The 27428-nt window shown below is 39.3% G+C and overlaps 1 protein-coding gene across 6 annotated transcripts in view; it reads left to right on the plus strand.

Moving 5' to 3' along the window:
* The window catches only part of snx16 (sorting nexin 16), a 57756-nt gene that overhangs the window by 21055 nt on the left and 9273 nt on the right, over positions 1-27428 (plus strand). For all 6 annotated transcript variants that reach the window (XM_069922044.1, XM_069922045.1, XM_069922048.1 and 3 more), the window contains exons 4-6: positions 1384-1470; positions 3541-3689; positions 17768-17837. In XM_069922044.1, coding sequence (XP_069778145.1) covers positions 1384-1470; positions 3541-3689; positions 17768-17837 — 306 coding nt within the window. The remainder of the gene's footprint in view (positions 1-1383; positions 1471-3540; positions 3690-17767; positions 17838-27428) is intronic.

A 27428-nucleotide genomic window follows, 5' to 3' on the forward strand; every position in this document is an offset into this window, starting at 1 on the left:
GTAGCCCACAATATTGTGGAAGGTCCAGTAAACTGCAAATATGCCCTCTTCCTCAGTATAATGGGAAGCAAAACATTCGACCTCCTAAGACCTTGCTATCCCGGAGGATTTAGGGGCAAAGACATTCAATGAATTATGCACAACTCTTAAGGAACCATTTAAGCCCCAAGGCAACTATTCTATGAAAGGAGACAAGGACCAGGAGAAACAGTAAGTGAATACCTGGCATTGTTGCGCAAACTGGCGGAGCACTGTCATTTCGAGCAGTTTCTAAATCGGGCACTGCAACAGATTAGTGGTAGGGCTGGCAAATCACCAAGCAAGGCAAAAATTATTAGCAATGGATGAAGTTACATTACACATTGCATACAGTGTTGCCTGCAGGTCTCTCTGTTCTGCAGCACTCCAGATCCTGTCTTTCTCAGTGATTGCTTTAGTTAACAGATTAGGTATCTGAGGCTCTCTTTGATAATATATTGAAATGATTATTTCAAACTGGTCTTTGGCAAGAGGTTTGCACCATCGGAAGAGGAACTCTTTAGAATAAGAAAGAGTTTGGGAAAGTTGTCCTTTGTAATGGCATTGGCTTCAACTGTAATGCTGCACTGAGATATTGCAAACCAGGAAGTTTTGCAAGTTTGTTCCTGATCTGTGGTCTTACCTTTATTTTTCTTGAGGCATTTTCCCCCACCTGCAAATAAGGTTCCTAGGATTATAGGCCCAAAGTTAGATCATCTCTTGCAAAAAGACTTGCCTTTTTCTTCAAGTAGCCTGTTTATTTGCTCTCTAAAGAGAAATGAATGTGTCCAGACTTGTCCTAATGATGAGTTTATTGTTTTACACATCATACAAAGTACATAGGCACCAATTTTTTTTTAATTTGCTGCAGCAAAATAGGTACTCAAAAAAAATTACAATAGTTTCCAGTAAGCTTAATGAAAGATGATGAATACAAAAGGTATCATAAGAGCATTCATTTTGATTTGGATAAATATTCATTTGCCATAGGGCAAGAAAAGAAAGTTGTAATAGTGCAGTCTTTTTCATGGTGTCTGAGTAGCTTATATTTAATGTAATAAGGGGAAATTCAAGAGTCTATTAGCTGTTGAAAAGAAACTGCTCTTGAAGGTGCTGGTTTTTAAGATCATGTACCTTCCCAAAGTTAGCAGTGAGAGAAGAGGTGACCAGGGTGATGAGGGACCTTTACTGCTTTCTTAATCCCTACTTTACAGAGGAGGGTGCTTGTTTGTTTATTTTGTTGTATTTTCATTCATTCAAGTGAACTTGACTTCAACATTTTTTTTTGTTCAATGATTTTGAAATGACTGTCGGTGCTTGCTGCATCTCCAATTTCATTGCATTACTTGTGCTGTCTTGTTACAGGTTTATAAGATACTTGTGAAAAATCATCTGGAAGAAAACTGGGTAGTGTTCAGGAGATATACAGATTTTTCAAGACTAAATGATAAGGTTTGTAACTTTTTTTATTGCTTTTATCTATTTAATAGCAATAAAATAATCCTATCTAACCAGAAGAAGCAAGATTTCTGCATTTATAGGCCTAAATTTACAAATCTGGCAATAAGATTACTTTAAATTCAGATGAATGATAACCCAATCTTTGGCATATAGGTTAATTAAATATTCAAAAAATTTTTAAAAAGGCCTCTTGAAGATTAAGATTATCTCTGACTCATGTTGATACACTAAAAACCACAATTAAACTGGTGCCTATGAATATTCATTTAATCCCATCTGTGCAGGATTGGATAAAGTGACTTGTGTAGAAAGAATGGGAGAATTGTTGCATGTATTTGTACAGTTGACCCATAATGTGTTGATTTTTTTTTACGTGTAGTCAAGCAAACTCATTTTTATCACAAAATGACAGCAAAAGAAAACATAGGCTTTTTTTGAATATATGTCCAGGATCACTAGCACGATCATTTCGATCAAATTAAAAATTAATTATTGGCTGGAGTTGCATCTGTCCAAATGAACATTGTGGTTTGTGATGGCCTGGCTTTAAATAATTGAATCGTCCTTTACCCCAAAATCCCCTATTATCAGTCTGTTAGCAGAGCTCACCTTTTTTTTTGTTTTACTCCCTTCTCATCTCTGATAATGAAAATGGCAGATTCTGAGATCTGCAGTAAGATCTGGATAGCATCCGCGTTTGGCTCAAGAGTAGCACTCCCTCTACAAACATTGCAGATGAGGACTCTTAACCAAAGCCTAATTATCTTGAAATGCAACTGTAGTACGCTAGAAGTCCTAAATTCCGGACTGCTCGGGAATTGTTCAGTTCACGTTTTCTAGATTCTTGGGCAGTACATTTAAAATTCAAATTTAAACAGGAATAAAGAGATGAACAGGTATATTTTGATAGTTTATCAAAACAAGCAGTTTTAAAGAAAATAGTGTTCACAGTGTGGTTGATTGTTGCCGCTGTGCATCTGGGGTGCTTCTGCATGCACATACTCAAGCCCACTAAATTTTAAGAGTTTGAGAATTTTTTGACAAGTCCAGTTTCTTGGGTGATCTGGATTTCTGGTGTCTGAATTTTTCGACTTCTGCTTCCATCTTAATGATTCTTGACTTCCATCTTAACTGCATCTTTGCAATTTCATGGCAAAGGCTTGTTATTTTTGTGATCACTTGTTGAAAAAATATCTATAACCTATCCAGTGCATAATTAACTTCTAATTAATAGAATTAGGATTATTTCCATTAATACAATCCATGAAGTTCAGCACCAGGTCAAGCGAGGTGGATCTGGGATATTAACTTCAACTATAATTTTCAAACCACCAGCCCCCCCCCCCCCCAAAGATGTTGCTGAACGGTTCAGTATCCCTCATTTTTTTTTTATTGGGGATGCAGCAAAGTTGCAGTTTCGTCAGCATTGCTTAACTTTTTCAAGATAATTAGCCATCACTAATGGAACTGTAAATGTACTTTTTTTTAAATTAGGGTTTGTAAAATTAACTCTGCTTCAATTGTTTTCTGACAAGTGCTTCAACTATGTTTTTTTGAAAGACTAATTTGGCATTTATTCGCTGTTACAATCATGTCAGTTTTATTCTGAATTTCATTACTTCAGGTTTATGGCTTTTGGCTGGAATGATTTTAAACCAAACTTGCCATTTTGACTCAACTATTTTGCTTTAAGGTTGAAAGTGTTTACAAATGGTTTGTCATCTAAACATAGATTAAAAAGCACACATTAATTATCAACTCTTCAAAAACGCTTTAACAACTAATTTGTAGAAATTTAAGAAACTTGTAGTCACAAGCTATCTAATTTTTTTTAGACTTTTTATTGGAAATACAAATTCTAGATTAAGATTTAATCAGATTTTTAAAAAATATGATTTAGAAATGTATTGTACACTCAAGCAATGCTAACTATTGCAGCAGGAGTTTGACAGAGGTTCCAAGAAAAACCTGGAGTTCTCCAAGGAGAACTAGAATGTAATTATTGAATTAGACTTTAAAGAGCAATTATAGGAGCAAATTTGTTCGTCGTATTTCTTCCAGTTGAAGGAGATGTTTCCTGGTTTTCGTCTCGCACTTCCACCTAAACGTTGGTTCAAGGATAATTACGACCCAAACTTTCTGGAAGAACGTCAACTTGGACTCCAGGCATTTCTGCAAAATCTGGTTGCACATAAAGATATCACTAATAGGTATGAAAAATGTTCATCTAAGTACACCTTGTGTATACAGTTTATTTGGAATTTTGATTTAATAGGACCTGCAAAGATTTTACTCATCATCAAATAGATGAAAGGCATAATTCAACTCAATGCTTCAATTTAATATATTTAAGAATTAATCAGCTCTATTGCTGATTTGCATTGTCAGGTGATTACAAAGAATCATCAGGAATTAAAAGTAGTGTTTTGAAAACAGGTTAACAGTAATTCTGCAAAAATTTCAAAATTCTAGATCCACTTAAATGGAAACACAAAGCCAATACACAAGTTTTTTTAAATCAATTGCATCACAATGAATTTGTACACGCACTCCTTCATATTTACAAGTAAAGGCACAAAAAACGAACACACTATAAACGCTGAATTTGGCAGAGAGCAATAAGTCAAACATGCTGGTTAAAGGGTTTGGTGTTGGAGTCGAACCTTTGTAAAGGAAGTAAGTGTGCTTTTTCATTTGTAGGAGTTTGAGGCAAGTCGACTGACATACTTAATTGATTGGCTAATTAAGTACCAGCAGCCAACAATAAAAGGTAGGGTCAAGTGGGGAGATCATTGTGTGAGGAGGCTAGTGTTAGAGTGGGGAGCTGAGGCTTTGGCTCAAGAGTCTTTGATATTAAGATGTTGAATGATAAGCCCAGGTTTTGGGAGTGAAAACAACTCTTCAGGGGATAAAAAGGACTTTGCTAAGATGGAACAGGTAAAGTTTTTGGGTGTAGGTGTATTAAGAGTGGAGAGCAAAAAGTATTTGTGCTTTGGTGTGGGAGGCTATAGAGAGTGGAGATTAAGGTGGGGTCAGGCAAGGTTTATTTCTTTCTCAATGCACAGAGAAAGCAGTGAGAATGGTAGCCAGAGCAAAGTATGCTCCTCTTGCAGATAGAGTCATCAGGGACATCATTTCCAACATCCTGCCTGAAATGCACTCAGCTGCATTGGAAAACTAGATCTTGATTAACTGATCATTGTAATGGTGAAGGAGTGATAGTCAGGAGTTGGAGGGAGGCAATCACACCTTGGAGACGGGTGTCTGTTAGGTAAGGGAATAAGCAGTCAGTGCAGGGTACCTCTGAGGCTGTTCCTCTCAATAACATGTTTAGATACTGTTGTGGGGGTGTGACTTGCCAGAAGAAAGCCACAGCAGTCAGATCTCTGGCATGGAGTCTGACTTGGGTTTAGAAGGGTAGGGGTGAAGGAGGACAGCAATAGTGATGGGGGATTCAATTGGTTAGAGAAACAAAGATTCTATGGAGGAGGAGATGGAGATCCTTGGATGGTATTTTGTCTCCCATGTGCCAGAGTCTCCATTGTTGAGTGGGAGGTGAGCAGCCAGATGTCGGTAACAATGACATGGGAAAAGGCATGAGGTCCTGAAGAATGAATATAGGGAGTTGGGTAGGAGCACAAGGATGTATGAAAAATGGACGTTAATGGGCTGTGAAAGAGGGGAGGGTTAGATTGATGTGGAGTTGGTGTACAACATTTTGGGCCAAAATAATTAATGATCCATGTTCTAATCTGTTGTCAGATCAAGGATTTGCTCTCCAAAATGGGATCAGAATACTGCACCCTTTCTAGGAGTAAAACCTGAAAGTTTGCAGGCGCTGTGATTGAAATAAAAACACAAAGCTATGGAAACTCAGCGGGTCATACAGTGTACTATATATAGCAAAATATTGCACTCTTCCTTAATTTTCTTTTTAAGAAAACACCAAACTTGAAATATCCCAGTTCTATTAAAATTGCGGACTAAAAAAGACTACAATGAAATATCTGCCCCAAGAAGAATCACTTCATTCATTATTGAATGCTTCTAGGAGTAAGCACAGGTAATTCAGGGCATTTCAATTTTTCATCATTTTTTCACATCCATTCTATTCTCTTGCAATGATGAAATGATATCCTATGATCATCAATCCATTAATTTGTAATCAATTATTAAGAATTTGATTTGAAAGAGAGGAATGTTGTATCCAAAGCACTGGTAAAGCTCAATGCCATATATAATGTCCTCTATAATGTTTGGGACAAAGACACTTTCTTCCTTTATTTGCCTCTGTACTCCATATTTTAAATTTGTAATCTGTAATCTCCAGATTTTATTCAAAGTTATTTGTAGACAATTTGGTTTGATCATGTAGAAATTACAGCACTTTTTATGGATAGTTCCCTCATTTCTGGGCACCATAATGTTCTGGGCATGTGGCTTCACAGGTATTTGTGATTACTCAGGTATGATTAATTGCTTCGGTGGTGCAGCTATAAGAGAATTAGGCTAGCTTATAAGCTTTTGATCACCTTTGGAAACTGTAGTTGCTATTTTCAACATGAGGACCAGAGCTGTGCCAATGAAAGTCAAAAAAGCCATTGAGGCTGAAAAAACAAGAATAAAACAGTAAGAGACATTGCCCAAACCTTAGGAGTACCTAAATCAACTGTATGGACATTATTAAGAAGAAAGAGTGTACTGATGAGCTTGGTAATTGGAAAGGGACTGGTAGGCCAAGGAAACCCTCCACTGCTGATGACCGAAGAATTCTCATAATAAAAGAAAATCCCCAAGTGCTTGTCGGACAGATAAGCACTCCTCAGGAGGCACACAGGCTTTCGCCAGGTGTCAATGACTACTGTCTGTAGAAGACTTTCTGACCAGAATACAAAGGTTACGCTGCAAGATACAAACCACTAGTTAGATACAGAAACAGGATGGCCAGATTAATTAGACAACAATTATGCAGAATTCTGGAAAAAGTCTTATGGACAGATGAGACCAAGATTAACCTTTATCAGAGTGATGGCAAGAGCAAAGTGTGGAGGTGTAAAGGAACTGTCCAAGATCCAAAGCATGCCACCTCATATTTGAAACATGGTGGGGTGTTGTGGCTTGGGAGTATGGCTGACACTGGTACTGGTGTAACTGCTGATTAATGGCTGTGGCAAAAAGAAGCAAATGTCTCCAAACTCATTGAAGACACTTCATCCAGCGGCAAGACAATGATCCCAATCATACTGCTAAAGCAACAAAGGAGTTTTGCAAAGCTTAAAAACTGGAAAATTCTTGAATGGCCAAGTCGGTCACCCAATCAAAATCTAATTGAGCATGCCTTCAATATGCTGAAAAGAAAACTTGAAGGAACAAGCCCGCTTAACAGGCAGGAGCTGAAGATGGCTACAGAAAAGGCCTGGCAGAGTATCACCAAAGAAGATGCAAAGCACCTTGGTGATGTGTATGAGTCACATACTTCAAGCAGTCATTGCAAGTAAGGGATATGCAACAAAGCATGACTACTTTAATATACTGGTACATAACATTGCTATGTCCAAAATGTTATGGTGCCATGAAATGAGGGGTGTAAGTATAAAAAATGCTGTAATTTATACACTTTCAAACCAAAATGTATAGAAATAACCTTGAATAAAATCTGGAATGTGTACTTCAATCACATGTGAATTATTTGATTACAAATTGAAAACTGAAGCACGGGGAAATAAAGAAGTGTCTGTCACCAACATTATGTAGGACACTGTATAACTGGTACTTTTTGCCAAATTGGTTTTATTGAATAAACTTAAACTCTTAATGAATAATTATGCAGCCTTTTGATGGCGTCAATTGTGATTAAGCAGTTGCAAGTTAAAACAGTTGTTCTATTGACCAAGTCAAATTTTTATTCTGTAAAAAAAAAACCCTTTTTGATCCAGTGGTTCCATTTCAGATAAGGAAATAAAAGTATCTCCCTGCCAAACTTTTTAAGCTTTTCTGTGAAGAACATTGACTTTTTTATGGCATTTAACTCTATATTATAAAAAGTTTAGTTGTATAAAGATGGCAATTTAAAGTTTGTGTTTCACTCTTAAAAAAGAAAATCTTGAGCCTTTTATACAAATGATTTAAAATGCATGTATTTTCATAATGTTAATTCAAATGTTATTGTGTTTAGCCTCTTCAGTTTTGACCTTTATCTGAGGTCAGAGGTTTAACTTTCAATCCTGAGAATTTCAGATCTTGTTTAAAAGAATAGGCATTTTGCTTTTTCGTATTTCCAGAAAGTTTTGTTGAAGTGCTCATTATGGTATTTGCAAGGAAATTAAAGTGCTTGAATATTGTCACAGCTAATGAAGTGCAATTACTGATGTAATTTCATCATAAAGCTGCTTCTCTATTAGGAGTGCTCAGTAAGGATATTGAAGATTTGAGCTTCCTTGTCATTTCTTGTGTCCACCCAGTAACTTCCTATAACCTCATGGACTTTCTCCAGATGTAAGGCTTTCTCTGTCATCCCAAAAAAAGTGCAGATTGTTAGGTTAATTAGCTGCTGTAATTTAATCATGGTATCCTAATGTAGTTGGGTAGTGGAATTTAGTGGGGGGGGGTGTAGTTGATGGGAATATGGAGAATAAAATGTGATTTGTAGAAATTAGTTAATCATCAGTGAGGATTGGTCAATTGGATCAGCAAGTTTGCAGATGACACTAAGTTTGGAGGTGTTGTGAACAGCTGAGAAAATTGTCAAAGCTTGAAGGGAGATCTGGGCCAGCTGGAAAAACGGGCTGAAAAGTAGCAGGTGGAATTTAATGCAGACAAGTGTGAGGTGTCGCATTTTGGAAGAACAAACCAAGAAAGGACATGCATGGTAAATGGTAAGGCACTGAAGTGTGTGGTAGAAGAGAGGGATTTGGAATACAGATTGATAATTCCGTGAAAGTGGTGTCACAGGTTGATAGGGTTGTAAAGAGAGCTTTTGGCATGTTGACCTTCATAAATCAAAGTATTGAATGTAGGAGTTGGGATCTTGTGGTAAAGTTGTATAAGACTTTGGTGAGGCCAAATTTAGAGTATTGAGTGCAGTTTTGGTCGCCTAACTATAAAAAAGATGTCAATAAGATTGAAAGAGTGCAGAGAAGATTTACTAGGATGTTGCCCAGACTTGAGGAACTGAGTTATAGGGAAAGATTACACAGGCTCGGACTTTGTTCCCTGGAGTGTCGAAGAATGAGGAGAATTGATAGAAGTATTTAAAATTTATGAGAGGGATAAACAGAGTAAATATAGATAGACTTTTTCCACTGAGGGTAGGTGAGATACAAACCAGAGGACATGGATTAAAGGGTAAAGTTTAGGGGGAATTTCTTCACACAGAATGATGGAAGTATGGAATGAGTTGCCAGCTGAAGTGGTGAATGTGAGCTCAATTTAATATTTAAAAAGAATTTGGACAGGTACATGGATGGGAGAGGTATGGAGGGCTATGGACTGGGTAGGTGAGTGGGACTAGGCAGAAAAATGGTTTGGCACACCCTGGTATTTTTCTGTCCATATCACTTCAATGATGCACTTTAAAGTCCACATTATAAATGGAGAATGTTATGAACTGTGTGTAATGAGCAGCAATAGACAATGAACCAGACACTAATTTTATTTCTAACTCTTAAACTATAGTCTTAACTTTTAAACTATCCTTAACCCTAAATCTATCCCCAACGCTGTATGTTTCAAAATCCTAGTTTCTCTTCAGCAATCAAAATGGTTCTCCCCTGCAACATCCCAATGTCTTTTCAAATGTATTGAATCTGGAAAAGACTGTGACAAGCCTTCCCTCAGTTCTTCCAATATCGAATTGTCGCTGGGCTGTGACTTGTGTGAAATGTTAATTGTGACCATTCAGTTCATCCTGTCTATACTACACATAACAGTGATAATCCCATTTTACTAAAACAGGAGCGCATAATAAGAGGTATTCAACTTGTTTCACCTCCACAACAGAAACTCAGTTGTGCAGACTTTGGCCTGTTTATGTGCTGTAATGTTTTTTGTTATATGGCTCTTATCAGCATGGACTTGCCAATGTGTCTCTCTAGACACTTTCTGGTGGCCACAATACCCAACTGTAAAGCCGCCTATTGTACTCCTATGCAGCTGTTGGGTGGCCACCTGAAAGTGGAAAATCCGGCCAGGATTTACCTACCTAACCCTTCTCCTGTAGGTATAGTATCCTGCTCTGAAAATCCCCTGTTGCACCTGAAAGCAGCTCAAGCAAAGCTGCGAGCAGCTTTCAGGTGCCAAGCAGCGGGCAGGCTGTTGACAGTCAGCTGGTGACCCACTGCTGACACCTACCCTCTCCACTGCCTGACAGTCCCCTGGCATGGGACTACAGGGCTGGAGTAGCCAGCGCAGGACATTGAGCCCCCAACGTCCCGCGCCAGCTGTTCCAGCCCCATAGTCCTGTGCGGGGGGTGGGGGGGGGGGCTTTCAGGCAGTGGGGAAGTGAGCTGATAGGCGAGCTGTCAGACGGCTGCCCCTTCACAGACTCAGGAGCCAGTGTTTGCAGCCCCTCTCCCCTCTTCAGACCTTTCAAGTAGCAGAACATCACCTTCAGTGCTGCCACCTGAACATCCCTTCGCAGACACCCACAGCCTGCTCTGGAGCCATGCTCTCCAGGAAATTCCACCTGAAAGGGCTTCTGTGTGGTATGACTGATTTGTGGTGTCTGAACTTGGAGTCTGGTATTGAAATGTGATTGTCAGAATTTGTCCATCTGAGCAGAATGAGTGTAGGTAGGCCTCAGTGCTATGGATGTTTACCTTGGAGAGGATACTGACATTGGTTCACTTATTTTGCCATTAGTTTGGGATTTTGCAAAAGCCATATTTGATGTTATTTGAGTGTTTTGAGGCAATTGACGTTCATATCCAAGGTCTAGAAGCCTAGGAAAGCAGGGATCATTGCTATAGTGTGCTTATGAAAGACTCTAACCCAGGGGTGTCAAACTCAAATTCACAGAGGGCCAAAATTAAAAACTTAGATTAAGTCGTGGGGCAAACTAAATATTTATTGAAAATTTTCAACAACATTTGCATGTTTCCTCTTCTTTCAACATATGTAATGTTAAACTTTTTCTTATTAAAATAAATGTTTAATAATAGTTTTGGTTAAACTCTTTCCAGAAGAAGCATTAACAAATGAGAAATAAAATATAATAAAATAAAGTTTGCTGTAAAACCAGACTTCTTTTCATCTCCTCCACCTTATGGAGCTTTTGCTTCTCGTTCAGATCCTTATACCTGTCCTGGTGTTTCGTTTCATAGTGTCGTCGTATGTTATATTCTTTAACTACAGACACGCTGGCTCCACACACAAGACAAACAGGTTTGTCTTTTAAAATGATGAACATGTAGTATGCCTCCCACCTGTCTTGAAAGGTCCTGTTTTCTGACTTTCGTTTGGCCATTTTTCATAAGGGGTTTATTACATGTGAGTTAGGCGACAGGTCGCAGGTGCTAATGAATATAAACAGAGGAGGTGGAGGCGATTAGCGGGCTGATGGGCCGGTGCCAACGCATTTGCAAACCATCCTGGGATTTGTAGTATTAGCTATGCATGCGCTATACTGGCGCGGCGGCCAGCGGGCCAGCTCTAATACATATTTGATATGATCTTGCAGGCCAAATATAATTATATCATGGGCCAAATTTGGCCCGCGGGCCTGAGTTTGACATGTGTGCTCTAACCTTTAGTGTTTTGAGATCTTGATGTTTAAGAGTCGGTCTGCAAAAGGCGATGTGTGAAAAGGTCTATATTTTCTGGCTTCAGATTTAGGATCTTTTGTTGTGGGGGGGGGGGGTGGTGGTGTACATTACAGGACAGTGGAGAACATCTGTGGACATTCTGTGTTAAGACCCAGTCTCTCAATATAGTGAAGTCAGTAATAACCCGGTCAGTCTCTTACACAAGCTTTTTCTGTATATTGTTGCTTCTGAAAGCTGCACAACTAAGTTTCTATTATGGAGGTGAAACATGTTGAAAACTCTCCATTTGCCCTGTGTACTTTAAAGTGCATACTTGAAATGAGATGGATGGAAAAAATATCAGGATAATAATGCAGTTTTGCCTAACACCAATCTGTACTGAGACTAGTTCTCTTGTGCACTTGTTGGTTCACAGCTTGCATGCATCATAGAATATACAAGATTAACATTTGGCTTCTGTAATTGTCTATTGTGCTTCTGGTACCTGCTTAGCATTTTCAATAGTGCAGTTGAAATTCAGAAAAAAATTGTTAAAACATTAAACAGGTTGGGCAGCATCTGTATAAAGAAATGTTGATGTTTCAAGCTTGATGAGGGGCCTCATTTAACATTTAATACTTTTTATCTTTGCATAGATGTTACCTGTTGAGTGTTTCCATCATTCTGCTTTAGGATGGATAGTGCAATGAATGCAAGAGTGCTCATATTTAGGATTATCATAATTTTTTTTTTAAACTTTATTTCAAATTTTATGACATGAATAAAATAAAAATTACATTTAAAGAAATAATAAAAAATAAGATAATAAAAATTAGAATACTACATCATTAAACTACAGAAATTAACCCCCCCCAGTAATTATAACACAACATTATTCGTGTAATTTAAAATTAGTCCAACCCTCCCCCCAAAATAAAGAGTGAAGAATTAATTAACAATGTTGTAAATAAAATAGAAAAAAACCCCACTTTCAAAAAGGATAAAACTTAACAACAAAAAAAATTACTAACAACAAAAAAATATATCAATACTAAAATAATACCCTTAAACATATATTTAAATCAAACATAATACATGTATTTAACAAATGAAATCCACTTTAAAACTAAGTTCAAATATTAAAATCATATATCAACCACATATCTGTTATACAAAAAATCATAATTAATAATACATAAATACAGAATTTCCATTAATAATTTCCATTTATAATTCATCGAGAGAACAAAAACATCCCTTAGAAAAACAATCAGGTAAACTTTTTATTCCCTTCCCCTCCCCTTATATAAAAAAGAAAAAAAAGTTCAAACTCTTATAAAATTCTCCATATTCTTCATTTATATCTTCAAAATTCTCTATCAAAATTAACTTAATTTTATTAAACTCTTCTCCCTCAATGTATTTGTACTTGATTTTCTTCTTTTTCTTCTTATCACGTTTCCCCTCATCTTCCTCTTCATCTAATTCAACATCCTCAATTTTTGACTTATTATCTTCTGTGACATCATCCTCTTAAAAAAGAGAGAGAAAAAAAGAGAAAAAAAAACCCCAAAAAAGAGAAAAAAAACCTCCTAATTCCCTCTCAATTACAATCAGAAAACAAAAAGAGTTTTTTAAAAAAAAATTATTTATTTTTTAAAAAATAATTTTAAAAATCCTTCACTTCTTAACCCAAAAATTAAAAAGAAAAAAACAGGTCGGAGGTCACGACTACCTCCTCCTGTTTAAACCGCCCAAAGCGGTAACTCCCCCAAAATATTGGGTGTGAGATAACTCACAGATAGCTGATGACTTCTGGAAACTAGTGCCCACCCCGTTCCCTCTCCCAACTCCCATTTCATTAAACTATCATCATTATTTAAACTATTTAAACTCTTCTCAAAAAAAGATAAAAGATTTATTTTTTTAAATCAACGTTACCACTTCGGTCACCATTGCTTCCATTTCTTTTAAAAATCTGGATCCCACCTTACATCTCTACTCTCTTTGGAGACCTTAAAGGACTACATCATTCCTGAAACTGCATGATTGGTAGAGACTGAGCAAAGTCCATAACCTCTTTAGGATTGTCAAAGAACTTTGGCTGATTTTCATCCTGAAAAATCTTCAGTACCGCAGAATACCTGAATGTTGCCTTATGTCTTTTTTTCCACAACTGTTCTTTCACAGAATTAAATTCGCGTCGTTGAAACATAATTTCTTGACTCAAATCTTGATAGAAGAAAACAGGATTATTCTGAACCATCAAAGGAGATCTATTTTGCTGGGCATTTCTAATAGCCGTACGTAAAATTGTCTCTCTGTCACAATAGTTTAAACAACAGATCAGAACAGGTCTTGGATTCTGTCCTGAAAAAGATTTTCTTCTTAAAACTCTATGAGCACGTTCCAGTATTAAACCTTCAGGGAATTTATCCTGTCCTAACACTCGTGGAATCCATTCAGTAAAAAATTTTCTTGGATCTGGTCCTTCTATTGCCTCTGGCAAACCAACAATTTTCACATTGTTCCGTCTAGATTGATTTTCCAAATAATCAACCTTTTTTGCTAAATTTTTATTTTGGATCTGCAATGTTTCAATTATTCTATTTTCATCTTGCAGTTGATCCTGTACATCGACTAAACCTTGATCACACATTTCAAATCTTTCAATGGTTTCAAGCTTAAAAGCTCCATTAATGGCTTCCGCCATCACATTAATCTTGGAAATAAACGGGTTCAAAAAATTAGCTAAGTGACTCAATACAGAATACATCTTATCTTCAAGATCCTTAACAGACATTTCAACAGAAGTAGATTCAGGCATAATGGGGTCTTGCTGTTCCTTAGAGACCACAGGATCTTCTGTCTCTTCCCTTAATTTAGTATCTTTTCTAGTAGTTTGACTTCGTATAAAAATCCCTCTCAAAGTCCCCCCAGCAATGCCAGGAGACTGAAGATCAGGGTTATCTTTAAGCCAAATCTCTTTAATCATCTTCACTGAATCGATGTCTGGAAAAACCATTGTAATTGAAGATGCATTTTGCAGCGCCACCACTGTAGCAGTCGAATGACAGCTCTTTAACTCTCCAGCTGGTGGCGCCCCAGCTGATTCAACTATCAAAGTCTCAGTAACAACACTCACAGTGGCCGTTGTGTGAAATACTGGCATCCAGCCAGCCCTTTGTTCTGAAAGCTGCTGAATGCGACCTTCAGAGAGCCTTACCGGTAAAAAACGGAGTTTCAATGCCAAATTCTGTACTTCTTCTTCTGGATCCATTCTACGCTGAGTCCTGGCTTCTTGTAAACAAGCAGGCCCAGACAATTTTGGAAAATGTAGTTTTTTAACAGTCTGTTGATGTTTTCTTTTACCTTTTTTTTTGCATATAAACCTCTAGGCACTGATCTAGCACCTCTTATTATTTATAAACTTTTAAAAGAACTTTAACGGGTACTTAAAGACAAAACTAAATCAGAGTCAGGAGAGGTCTGGAAGGCACGTCTGTTCCCTACGCCATCTTGCCACGCCCCTCAGGATTATCATAGTTGATTTCAAGATTATGAATATCAGTGCAGTAAAATGCTGTGATTGCTGGTACAGTAAAAGTCCAAAAATGCAGACTGCTTGGGGATTGGACAGTCCGGGTTTTAGGAATTTCTGGCTTCTTGGGCAGTACGTTTAAAATTTAAATTTTAGGAGAATAAAGAAGGGATGAACAGGTAAAGTTAGATAGTTTATTAACTAAACAATTTTTCATGTAAAATATGAAGTACAAAAACATATTTATTCATTCATTTCTGCAATTTGTGTGCATCTGTGGTGCTTTCGCGTGCGCGCACACAAAAGCCTGTTAAATTTAAAAGTTTGAGAGTTTTCGAAGTCTGGATTTCAGGCATCAGGATTTTTGGACATACTATAGGGTTTTAATGCCTGGTTTATTTGCAAGATCACAGACCTTCTGCATTGACTTTGTGTTGGTGTCTCTTTTGCTGATGGTAATATTGACCAACAATCCCAAACTTGTCTTTGTACTAGACCCATATGAGAGAAATACCTCTTTCAATCTCCATCATTGATGTATGGGCCATCCTGTGTAGGGTAAATATACAGAAGGCAACTGGTCCAGATGGCATGCCTGGCTGTGTGCTTAGAGCCTGTGCAGAACAGCTGACTGGGGTTTTTACAGACATTTTCAATCTGTCCCTAGCCCAGGCAGTTGTTCCAATGAGCTATAAGTCTGCTACCATCGTGCCTATGCTGAAGCACTCTACTGCTATGAGTCTAAATGACTACCATTACTGGTTATATTATATATAAATATGTCTTTAAAAGAGATAGATTGTGGGGGTTTTTAACTCCTGAAATAAGGGAAACAAGAGGAACTCTGTGGTGACTTGGAAAAAGAGGTTATCATTTGGAAAACCCGTAATTGGGCAAGTTTCTTCGGCAAGACACTGGAGCGGCTGATTGGAGGAAATTAGTTTGTGTGTGTGTCCAACAAGCGACATCTCTCTGAAACCAATGAGAACTTTACTGAGCAATAACCATTTACCTTTATGAATTTTCACCAGTCTCTGGTGCTTAAATAATAAATTCTGTGAACTGTATAAGAATTGCCTGACATCATTGAACTTGGAGGAATGAGAAGTGAGATTGGATTGTGAATCAAAGAACTTTCCTGAATATATACATATTACATACACGTGCACTTAAAATTAGAAGGGGATTAAGTTAGGTTGTTAATAGTAACAAGTTAAAGTGTGATTCTGTTTTCATGTTTAAAGAAAATTAAAAGCAACTTTTGTTTAAGTAACCATTTGTCTTGGTGAATTTCCATTGCTGCTGGGTTTTGGGGTCCTCTAGATTTGTAACACTTCCATCCAGTTGCACTCAACCCCATCATTGAGAGGTTGGTCTTATCTCGTCTGAAATCCTGTTTGCCTGCCATTCTAATCAATTTGCCTGCAATACTAACATGTCAACTGAGAATACCATTTCAACAGTGTTTCACTCTGCTTTGACTCATTTTGACAGCTCTAACTCCTATGTTAGAATGCTATTCATCAACTCTAGCTCAGCCTTCAACTCTTTTGTCCCCTCTAAGCTGGTAACCAAACTTTGTCTGCTTGGTATTGGCACTTCCTAAGTAACAGACCTCAATCTGTTAAACTGGGCAATATTTTCTCTTCCATTCTTACCTTGAATGCCCATGTGCCCCAGGGTTGTGTGTTGAGCCCATTTTTGTATTCCCTCTTTACCTCTGACTGTGTTCCTATATATAGTACAAATTTAATAATTAAGTTTGCAGATGACACCATAGTTGTAGGCTTGATTAAAGGGGATGATGAAACAGCTGAAAGGGATGAAGTTCAGCACCTGGACTTGTGGTGTACCAATAACAACTTGACACTCAACACTCAGAAGACAAAGGAGAACATCGTGGACTTCAGGCATACCGGAAGCCACACTCACATCCCGATTTACATCATTGGAGTGGTGGTGGAGCATTTATCAAGCTTTAAATTCCTTGGCGTCCACATCTCTGAAGCTCTTACTTGGTTGGTCCTTGAATTCTTCAATTCTAATTAAAAAGACATGACAAGATCTTTATTTTTTTGAGGAGCATGAGGAAGATACACCTTTGTCCCATGATACTGTTGGATATTTATAGATGCACAATTGAGAGCCTGCTAACATATGGTATTTCGGTGTGGTATGTGAATTGTATTGTACAAGATAGCAAGGCATTCCAGCGGGTAGTGAAAACTGCCCAGTGGATTATTGGAATCCAAATGCCTACCATCGAAAACATCTATAGGGAACTATGCCTGGGCAGGTCAAGAAACATTATCAAAGATACAACACACCCAAATCACGGACTATTCACTCTTCTCCCATCGGGCAGACGCTACAGGAGCCTTCGATCATGCAACTTTTTACGATATTTGGTTGCTGGTGCAATTGATTTCTTTGCCTCAGTGATTTGTTGGTATTTCTCCTGATCTTTGTACTTGAATTTGGAGAGATAAATGGGCAAAAACTTATATTAACAATTTTTGATAAATTCCAAATTGTAGCTGTCCTGTGTGCCATTCCAATGAAAAGAGGGAATCAACACTATGGTGAACACTGAATCACGGCACTGGTGATACTGCACTCCTATTGTAAATCAGTGGTTTTTAACAGCTCGTTATAGAATAGTTTGTTGTTGGCTTTAATTGCACATATTTTATTGTAACGTACATAGCTCTTTTTTAACCTTCCGGTCGATGCTAGTTTACTGGTACAACGACAAATTGAATCAACATCATAGTGTTCACAAATCCATTCACATTAAGAACAGCCTACTGAAATGTGGGGTGCACCGTCCTCTTGGATTTGGACCATTTCTCAGTGAAGGAACACCATTACACCTTGTTGGTAAGGGAGAGCATGTGCCAGTTCCCTGCCACCCTGGATTATTTGAGCTGGCAGATTTGATGTATATTTGAAGGATTTTGAAAAATTCCTGCAATAAGATGAATTTTTAACATTTTTGTCCTTACAGCACTTCAGTGAGAGAGTTTTTGTGTCTGGATGATCCACCAGGTCCCTTTGACAGCCTAGAAGAGAGTAGGGTAAGTTACTGTTGATTATCTGGGTGTGTGATTTTTTTTTAAATTTGTACAGTGGTGTGATTATTTTTGTGGACATTGAGGAATGCAAGGAGTGGGTGAAGTTGATACAATGGATTCTAGATTTACAATGGATAGCATTATAGAAGTTGGCAGATTTTTGTGGCAAAGAAATAGCTGAAATTTTTCTGCATATGTTATCTGTACACTGATACTCTATCAGGCCCACCTACTCGGACACTTTGTAGATGCTGCAGAAGTTGGATGAAAATGGTGAATATTTGATTTTCAGGTTTTTTATTTTGTACTTTTATACTCACAGGAGGGGGTTTAGTTGCTGATACATTTGATTGACTTTGCCTCAGTGATTTGCTGGTATTTCTCAAGTTCTCTGTACTTGGATTTGGAGAGATGAATGGGCATAATCTTATTTTAACAATTTCTTTTAATAAATTCCAAATTGTAGCTGTTCTGTATGTCATTTCGATGAAAAGAGGACAATAACATAAATTAAATCAAGGATCGAAGAAAGAACCATAGAAACTTTAGCACAGAAAACAGGCCATGGGGCCCTTCTAATCTGTGCCAAAACATCATTCCACTATTCCAGGGGTCCCCAAACTTTTTAGACTGTCGACCCCTTCGGAGACTATGTGGTCTCTCATCAACCCCCAGGAATGGAATCCCGGCACTGGACGGGGTGGGGGGAGGTGTTGGGGGGTGGTGGTAGCAGCACTGGACAGGAGGGAGTGGAGGTGTTGGGGGTACCTTATTCCTCTTTTCCTCCTCCTGTTTCCTCTCATCTACAGTATAGGCCAAGCCAAATACAACATGACAGCCACTAAGCTCTGCTATTGCGAGACCTGGGTGGTCACTGCCATAGGGACTATAATAAATAGACCCCTATTCTATTCCCACTGACCTGCATCCATTCCATAACCCTCCAGGCCTCTCCCATTCATGTATCTATCAAATTCATTTTTAAAACCCATGAGTGAGCCCGCATTTACCAGATCAGATGGCAGCTTGTTCAAAACTCCTTTCACTCTGAGTGAAGTTCGCCCCCCCACAAATGTTTCTCCTAAACTTTTCACCCTAAAGCCCTATCTTGTATTTATCTCTCCCAGTCTAAGTGCAAAGAGCCTACTCGCATTTACTCTGTCTATTCTCCTCATAATTTTTCTAAACCTCATTCAAATCTCTCCTCCTTCTTCTATGTCCTAAGAAATAAAGTCTCAACCTGTTTAATCTTTCCCTGTGTAATGAATAAATATTGGGAGGATTTGTAAGATTTAGAGTAGGTTACATACATACACACATTTTAAAACAGATCTTAATTGAAATACTGAAGAATTCATATTCAGTAACATTGCAGGATCTTTGGAGACTTTCATGCACATTTCACAAGTAGGTGCTAATTGAAATGATATAATGAAATGAAAGACCAATGTTTGGAGACAACCTAGCTTTTTAAAGAAGTACTTAGTGTGCTCATAGAAAGGTCGCTCCTGGGTTTTGTTTATCTAAGACAACAGCTTGACCAAGGAGAAGAACTCCTGTTGTTGGCTGAAGAAGGTGGGGGTTTTGCAAGTGAGAGAGTCACATGGGCTTTCTGGCAGTCTCGGTTGGAGACAGAGAGAGGGAGAGGACAAGCTCTTTCAGCTTGTGTGTGTGTGTGTAACACTGAAAGCGACTGAACAGTGCAAGCCAGGAAGAGCTGGTTGGAAACAGAAAGTTCCAGAGCAGTGGATGGCTGGAAGTGCTATCTGTCTGATGTTTCTCTTGGAATAAGAGGAACAGAAAGGAACTCTGTGATAGCCTGAAGAAAGAGGTTACCATCTGGAGAACCCTGATGGGCCAAGTTTCATCAGCGAGACCTTGAGGTGACTAATGGTGGTACCTCAGTTGTGGAAAACCTGGAACAATGAATCTCTCTCTGCAAGCCCTACAGGAACCTTCCTGAGCAAAAAACATTTACTTTTCGAGCACCAAAGCCTGGTGAACTTTATACATGTTGGATTCTGCACAGTATAAGAATTGCCTGCATCCAGAGAACTTGGAAGAAGGAGAAGTGAGATTGAACTGTGAACCAAATAACTTTTAAATTTACACACACATTACATATACATGCACTTAGAATTAGAAGGGGGTTAATTTGAGTTAAGTCTAAAGATAAGTTAAAGTTTGATTCTGTTTTCATGTTTAAAGTTGATTAAAGACAACTTTTATTTTAAAAACCACTTGTCTTGGTGAATGTCTGTTGCTGCTGGGTTTTGGGGTCCTTTGGGCTCGTAACACCTGTAACTCAACTTCTAAAGACCTGGCAAAATCTGTGCACTCTTTCAATTGTACTGATATCCTTCCTGTCATTTGGTGACCAGAAATGCGCACAAAACTCCAAATTTGGCCTCATCAATGTCTTATACAACCTTACCATAACATCTAAACTCTTAGGCTCAATACTTGATTTATGAAGGCCTGGATGCCAAAAGCTTTCTTTGCAACTCTGTCTACCTTTGACACCACTTTCAATGAACTATGTATCTTTATTCCCAGATCCTTTTGTTCCTTCACACTCCTCAGTGCCCTACCATTGTTTGTCCTACCTTGGTTTGTCCTTTCAAAATGCACACCTCACACTTGTCTGCATTAAATTCCATCTGCCATTTTCTGGTCCATTTTTCCAAGGTCCAGATCCCTCTGCAAGCTTTGAAAGCCTTCCTCACTCTCCACAACACCTCCAGTCCAAGTGTCATCAGCAAACTTGCTGATCCAATTTCCATTATCATCCAGATGATTGATGTAGACAACAAACAATAATGTTCCCAGCACCGATCTCTGAGGTAGCCCACTAATCACAGGCCTCCAGTCTGAGAAGCAGTCATCCTCTGCCACTCTGAAATTGGCTAAAGGGGAGAAGACAAATTCATTTTACAAGCTCTCCATGAATATCTAGTGTCTAAACCTTCTGAACTAACCTCCCATGTGGAACCTTGTCAAAGGCCTTACTAAAATCTATGTAGACAACATCTACAGCTTTGCCTTCATCTACTTTCTTGGTTACCTCCTCATAAAACTCAAGGTTAAACACGATCTACCATGAACAAAGCCATGTTGACTATCCTTAATCAGCCCTTGGCTGTCAAAATACTTGTAGATCCTATCTCTCAGAACACCCTCCAACAATTTACCCACATCTGACATGAGGCTCATTGGCCTATAATTTCCTGGTTTACTTTTGGAGTCTTTTTAAACAACTGAACAACATGAGCTACCCTCTAATCGTCCAGCACCTTACCCATTGCTAAGGACATTTTAAATATTTCTGCCAGGCCCTCTGCAATTTCTACACTAGTCTCCCTCAAGATCATTTCAGGCCTGGGAGATTTATCTACCTTTATTCGCTGAAATGCAGCAAGAACCTCCTTCTTTAATCTCTAAATGTTCCATGCCACTTCTGCTTGTTTCCCTTCATTCCTTGTACACCATGCTAGTTTCCTGAGTAAACACTGTTTAAGATCTCCCCCATCTTCTAGGGGACCAGTTTTGTAGAAACCCTTCATATTTACCATCACATTATCTTCCAAAGCAACCTCGTGCCTTCTTTTTGCCTTCCAGATTTCCTTAAGTATTTTCTGTACTCTTCTAGTATCTTTCTCTTCTTCGTTATCAGATTGCTAATATCCCTTGAAAACCAAGGTTCCCTATGCCTGTCAACTTTGCCTTTAATCCTGACAGGAACATGCAAACTCTGCACTTTCAACATTTCGCCTGTGAACATATCCTTGCCAGAAAACAACTTATCCCAATCCACTCTTCCTAGATCCTTTCTCATTTCCACAAAATCGGCCTTTCTCCAATTTGGAATCTCAACTGAGGACCAGACCTAGCCTTATTCATAATCAACTGAAGCTAATGACATTATGGTCACTGGTCCTAAAATATTCCCCTACACACACATCTATCATCTGACCTGTCTGGTTCCCTAATAGGGGCTCCAGTATTGCACTCTATCTAGTTGGTGCTTCAATATATTGATTTAGAAAACTTTCCTGAACACATTTGACAAACTCCAAGCCATCCAGCCCTTTTACAGTATGGGATTCCCAGTCAAGATGTGGAAAGTTAAAATTCCTACTATCATAATTTTGTTTCTTACATCGATCTGCTATCTCTCTACAGATTTTCTCCTCTAATTCTCTCTGATTATTAGACAGTCCATAATACAGCCCTGTCAATGTGGTCACACCTTTCTTGTTCCTCAACTCTATCCATATGGCCTCTGTAGACGAGCCTTCTGGGCTGTCCTGTCAAAGCACATCTGAGATATTTTCCCTGACTAGCAATGCCACTGCTCCCTTTTCATCCCTCTCCCTCTATCACGTCCAAATCAGCGGAACCCTGGAATATTGAGTTTCCAGTCCTCACCCCTCCTGCAACCAAGTCTCACTAATAACAATAATGTCATAATCCCATGCCTTAAACTCATCTCCCTTTTTGACAATGCTCCTTGCTTTGAAATAAATAAACTTGAGAATATTTCTATCACGTACAAACCTTTGATTTCTGTCCATACATGCAGTCCTCGCATGACCCTTCTCCTCCTCTACCTCACTATCTATTCTCACACTCTGGTTCTCATCCCCCTGCCAATCTCATTTAAATCCCCTGGAGCAGCACTAGCAAACCTACCCACAAGGATGCTTGTCCCCCTCCAGGTGCAATCCGTCCTGTTGCAACAGGTTGCACCTTCCCTGGAACAGAGCCAAATTCTCCAGAAACATGAAGCCCTCTCTCCTGCACTATCTCTTTAAAATGAGTTGTAATTTGGTATTGACTATAAATTGAAGTATTTAATATCTGTTCTTTGTGGGAATGTACATAATGTTCCCTTTGTATTCTCAGGACCTTGAGGGTTGTGTGTTATGTCAGTACTCTATTTCTAAATGTGCTCCCCTTGCCATTAAAGTTAATAAAATATTTTTCAACCAAATGTATGAAAGAAATTTGTGTTGCTCAAGCAACGTGTTAAGATTGGCACTGATCCACTGCTCCTTGCACTGTAATATAAAGTACTATATCTATGAAATCACCAAAGCATTTCTCATTTACACAAAACTAAGAAAGAACGGGCCATGAGAAGACCATGGCAAGCAAGATAAAGGAAACTACCAAGGCATTCTACATGTGTGAAAAACAATAGAATGTGTAGTGAGGATGGGACCAATCAGAGGTGATAGTGGAAATGTGTGATGGAATCAGAGGAGGTTTAAAAAAAAAATTAGGTTTAGGTTAGATAGCTCATTTAAAACCACTCGTGTTGACTAAAGTGCTGTACAGGTCATAAATTACGTCTTAACTTAAGCAGCTATTTAAAGTGCAGTATAAAACAGATACCCAAGGTTTAGAATTGTGCATTCAACGTGGTAACAATAAACAATCATCTCAAAACGCTTGTGAGTAAAATTACTTCAACCTGGATTTAAAAGAGTTAAAGGAAGGGGCTGATTTGATGAAGGGAGGAATGTTGTTTCATAGTTTGGGAGCTGCATTAGTGAAGGCACGATCTCCCCTAAGTTTGCGATTTGAGTATGGAATGACCAAGTGCCCTAAATTGGCTGTCTTTAAGTGGAGATTGGTGATGTAGGAGGTAGCTAGTCCATTAATGGCTTTGTAAACAAACTGGAGAACTTTGAAATCTATTCTGAGCAGTACTGATAGCCACTAAAGGGAGGCCACAATAGGGGTGATATGGTCCCTCCTCGTGGCTCCTGTCAGGGGCCTTGCTGCAGCATTCTGTATAAGTTGCAGACAGGATAATGACAACTGACTAATGCCCATTATATAGAGAGTTAGAGTAGTCTAAATGGGAGAAAATGAAGACATGGATAACTTTCTCAAGGTCTTTCAGTGACAGGAATGTTTTGATTTTGGCAATAGTGCAGAGTGGAAAAAGCTAACTTTTACTACTGCATTGACTTGTTTGTCAAACTTGAAGGTGGAATGTGACTTGTGGTTGAATGAGGGTGGATAAGTTACCAAACGTATTGAAAATAATTTTGGTGGAATTAGCCAAATAGGATGATCTCAGATTTGCCTTCATTTAGCTGCAGGTAGCTTTGAACCATTCAGCACTTTTTCCTTGAGTCCTTGAGGCTGGTTATCTTTGTTTGATCGTTGGGCTTCAGGGAGAGAGAGAGAGCTGAGTATCAGCAGTGTAGCAGTGGGAGGAGATGCCTTGTTTTTGAATGATATGGCCAAGGGGAAGCATATATAAGGAGAAGAGAATGGGACCAGAATAGACCCTTGTAGACCCCACAGAAAAGGATAGCAGAGGAGGATGAAAATTTGCCCTCATTGACTAAGAAAGTCCGCCACTAAGATAAGATTTAAACTAGTTCAGGGCCATGCCATCACAGAGACGCTCTGCCAGAGGCAATCTATTAAAATAGCATGATCCACATTGAATGCTGCGCTAAGATCTAGAAGAATTAGAATGGCAGAGCTTCCTTTGTCAGTGGCAAAGAGCAGGTCTTGCTTAGGCCGACTCTGTGCTATGGTGGGCCTTATGAGCTGACTGGAATTTTTCAGTTTATTTTTATTTAGGTAGGGCAATAATTGGCTAAGAACCACTTTTTCGAGGACCTTTGACAGGAATGGAAGTTTAGGAATAGGTCTAATTTTTGGGTATGGAGGGGTCTAGGTTTTTTTAGTAAGGGCTGGACTTCAGCACGCTTGAAATAAATTGGATCTGTCCTGGTGGCTAAGGAACCGTTAATAATAGAGGCTGTATCGAAAACAGCCCTCAGGAGGGGAATAGGAATAATGTCAAGGGGACAGGTTGTCAGCTTCACGACAACACAATCTCTCTCTAAGGGTGGTTAGTGTGATTGGGCTGAAACAGTCCAGGTTGAATGAACAGAGCTGTGGTACAGTTAGATTGTGGTTGGAGGAAGGAATGTCGGTCCTGATGTTCTCAACTTTGTTTATAAAGAATTTTAAAAATTCTTCACATTCATTCATGTAGTACCCAATTGCACCCAATTAACCTATAACACATTTTTGAACAGTGGGAGGAAACTGGAATCCCCAGGGAAAACCATGCAGACACGAGGAGAACGTGCAAACTCCTTACAGACACCGTGTGATTCGATCCCCAGTCCCAATCGCTGGTGCTGTAAAGGCTAACTATGTCAACCGTGCCGCCCTAACAGAAGTGCGATGAATATTTTGCTTCAGTATTCACCAGAGGAGGATGTTGGTAATTGTGAGGATGACTTAAAGCAGACAAATGCTTGAACATATTGACATTAAGAAAAGGATGTGTGGAGCTTTTGAAAAGCATAAAGTTAGATAAGTAATTAGGACCAGATGAGTTTTGCCCAAAACTACTGTGGGAAGCAAGGGAGGAGATTGCTGAGCTTCTGGTGATGATATTTGCATTGTCACTGGGGACAGATTAAGTTCTGGAGGATTGGAGAGTTGAAAATATTGTTCCCTGTTCAAGAAAGGATTAGAGATAACCCAGGAAATTCTAGGCCAGTGGGTTTTACTTCACTGGTGGGAAAGTTGTTGAAGATATTGAGAGACAGGATTTAAAAGCATTTAGAGAGGCATAACCTAATTATGGATAGTGAGCATGGCTTTGTCAGGGGAAGGTAGTGTCTCACTTATGAATCCTTTGAGAATGTAACAAAGCACATTGTAGGTAGAGCAGGAGATAGATTTCAGTAAGGCATTTAATAAGGTTATCCATGCAAGGCTTATTTCAGAAAGCAAGGGGGCATGGATCCAAAGAGGCCTTTCAGGATACAGAATTGGCACATGGATAGTCTGGAGGGTTTCCAGGGGTTACAAAGGAACATTAATAGGATGCTGAGGTGGCTGATGTTGTTTATCATAAAAGTGTGAATAGGTTCATTCTGGTAGGTCCAATTTGAAGGCAGAATACATTGTTAATGAGAGGATTCTGAGCAGTATGGAAGAACTAAGATCTTGGGTCCACATCCATAGAACACTCAAAGCTGTTGCACAGGTTGATGTTGTTAAGGTGTATGATGTGTTGGCCTTTATTAACTGTGGGATCAAGTTCAAGAACCTTGAGGTAATAATGTTGCAGCTATTTCAGACCTCAGTATGACCACACTTGGAATATTTTGTTCACCTCATCTTCTGTCTAGGCACCTTCCAACCAGATGGCATTAATATTGACCTCTAGCTTTCATTAAACCACCTTCCCCAGTCACTTTTCCCTATCTCTGTCTCTCCACTCTGTCTCCTTTTGCATGATAAATTTTCGCCTGGATCCTTATCATATTCAATTAACACCTTTTGTTGGTCTGGATTCCTCCCCCTGCCAGCATTGTCTGAATTCTGAGATTACTGCTTTTAGCTTTGTGGTGATATGACCACCAGCCTACTGCAGGGGGTGATCTGTACCTGCTGGAAGACCACCTAAGGAACTGACTCCACCTGGCCAGCTGTCAATCAGCTGACCTGAATAGACCCCCTAGGAGGCTGACTCCATCTGGCTGGCTGTCAATCAGCCAACCTGAATATAGACCTGAGCTGGCCCCTCCTGAGCCAGTCACACAGGAACCACCAAGGCATGAACTGGTGTTCAGACTTTTACTGGAATAAGGACTGTTGAACAGTCTTTTGAGTTTTGTGCTTGCTTGCTTACTGCTACCTCAGCGCATCACAATTTATTCTAGTAACATTTTAAAGAGAGACTATGGAGAAGTTTCTGACGACCAGGAGCCTGGAGATCGACCCTCAACACTCACAAGCCCAGGCACACTTCGATATCTGGAGGCATGCAATTGAGGCGATCATCCTAATACAGGTGGAGGTGATCAACACAAAACTAGAAACGGGTCATGGTGCTCCGGACCAAGCTGGGCCAACGTACTTTCCAGGCCATCAAGGACTGCACAGACTACGAACCTGCGATGGCCATCCTGGAGAGCATGTATAAGCTCCCGACAAACGTGGTTAATGCCAGGTACCTGCTCAGCATCCGGTTTCAGCAGCCAGGTGAGACAACAGATGCCTATCTGGGGGCCCTGTAGGAGCTAGCTTGTCCGTGCCTGACTGAGACCAGGTGACCGAAGGGGAAGTGGAGCGATTGATCTGGGATGCCTATGTGCAAGGGCTGCGCTTGAGCGCCCGTCAGAAACTGCTAGAAGAAGACATCGCCTCACTTGCCAGGACAATGGAGGTGGTCTACTTCTTGGAGGCTGCAGCTCATCATGCTGAGGCCTTCGATGCCTGACACCCCCAACTTCCGGTCTGGCAGATGTAGATGACCGCCGTAGCCGAAGGGAGACTATCACTGTTGATGGTGCCCCATGCCTCTAAGTACGGCGGGTCCCAGTGTGGGTCAGACAGGCGATCCCGCAAAGGCTGTCCAACGAGGAACACATACTGCTCCCAATGTGGAAAGAAAGGCCACTTCGCGAAGGTGTGCCTTTCCAGACCCATTTTTTTCATTTTTATTTTATTTAGCCTTAATTTGTGGTTTCTTTTTCTCCTATTGAAAGGCCTATTTACGTTGTTTTGAGTTTTTATATATAGATATTATTAGTTCTTAGT

Source organism: Narcine bancroftii, chromosome 2 (genome assembly GCF_036971445.1).
Source record: "Narcine bancroftii isolate sNarBan1 chromosome 2, sNarBan1.hap1, whole genome shotgun sequence".
In the NCBI taxonomy this organism is placed as follows: domain Eukaryota; kingdom Metazoa; phylum Chordata; class Chondrichthyes; order Torpediniformes; family Narcinidae; genus Narcine; species Narcine bancroftii.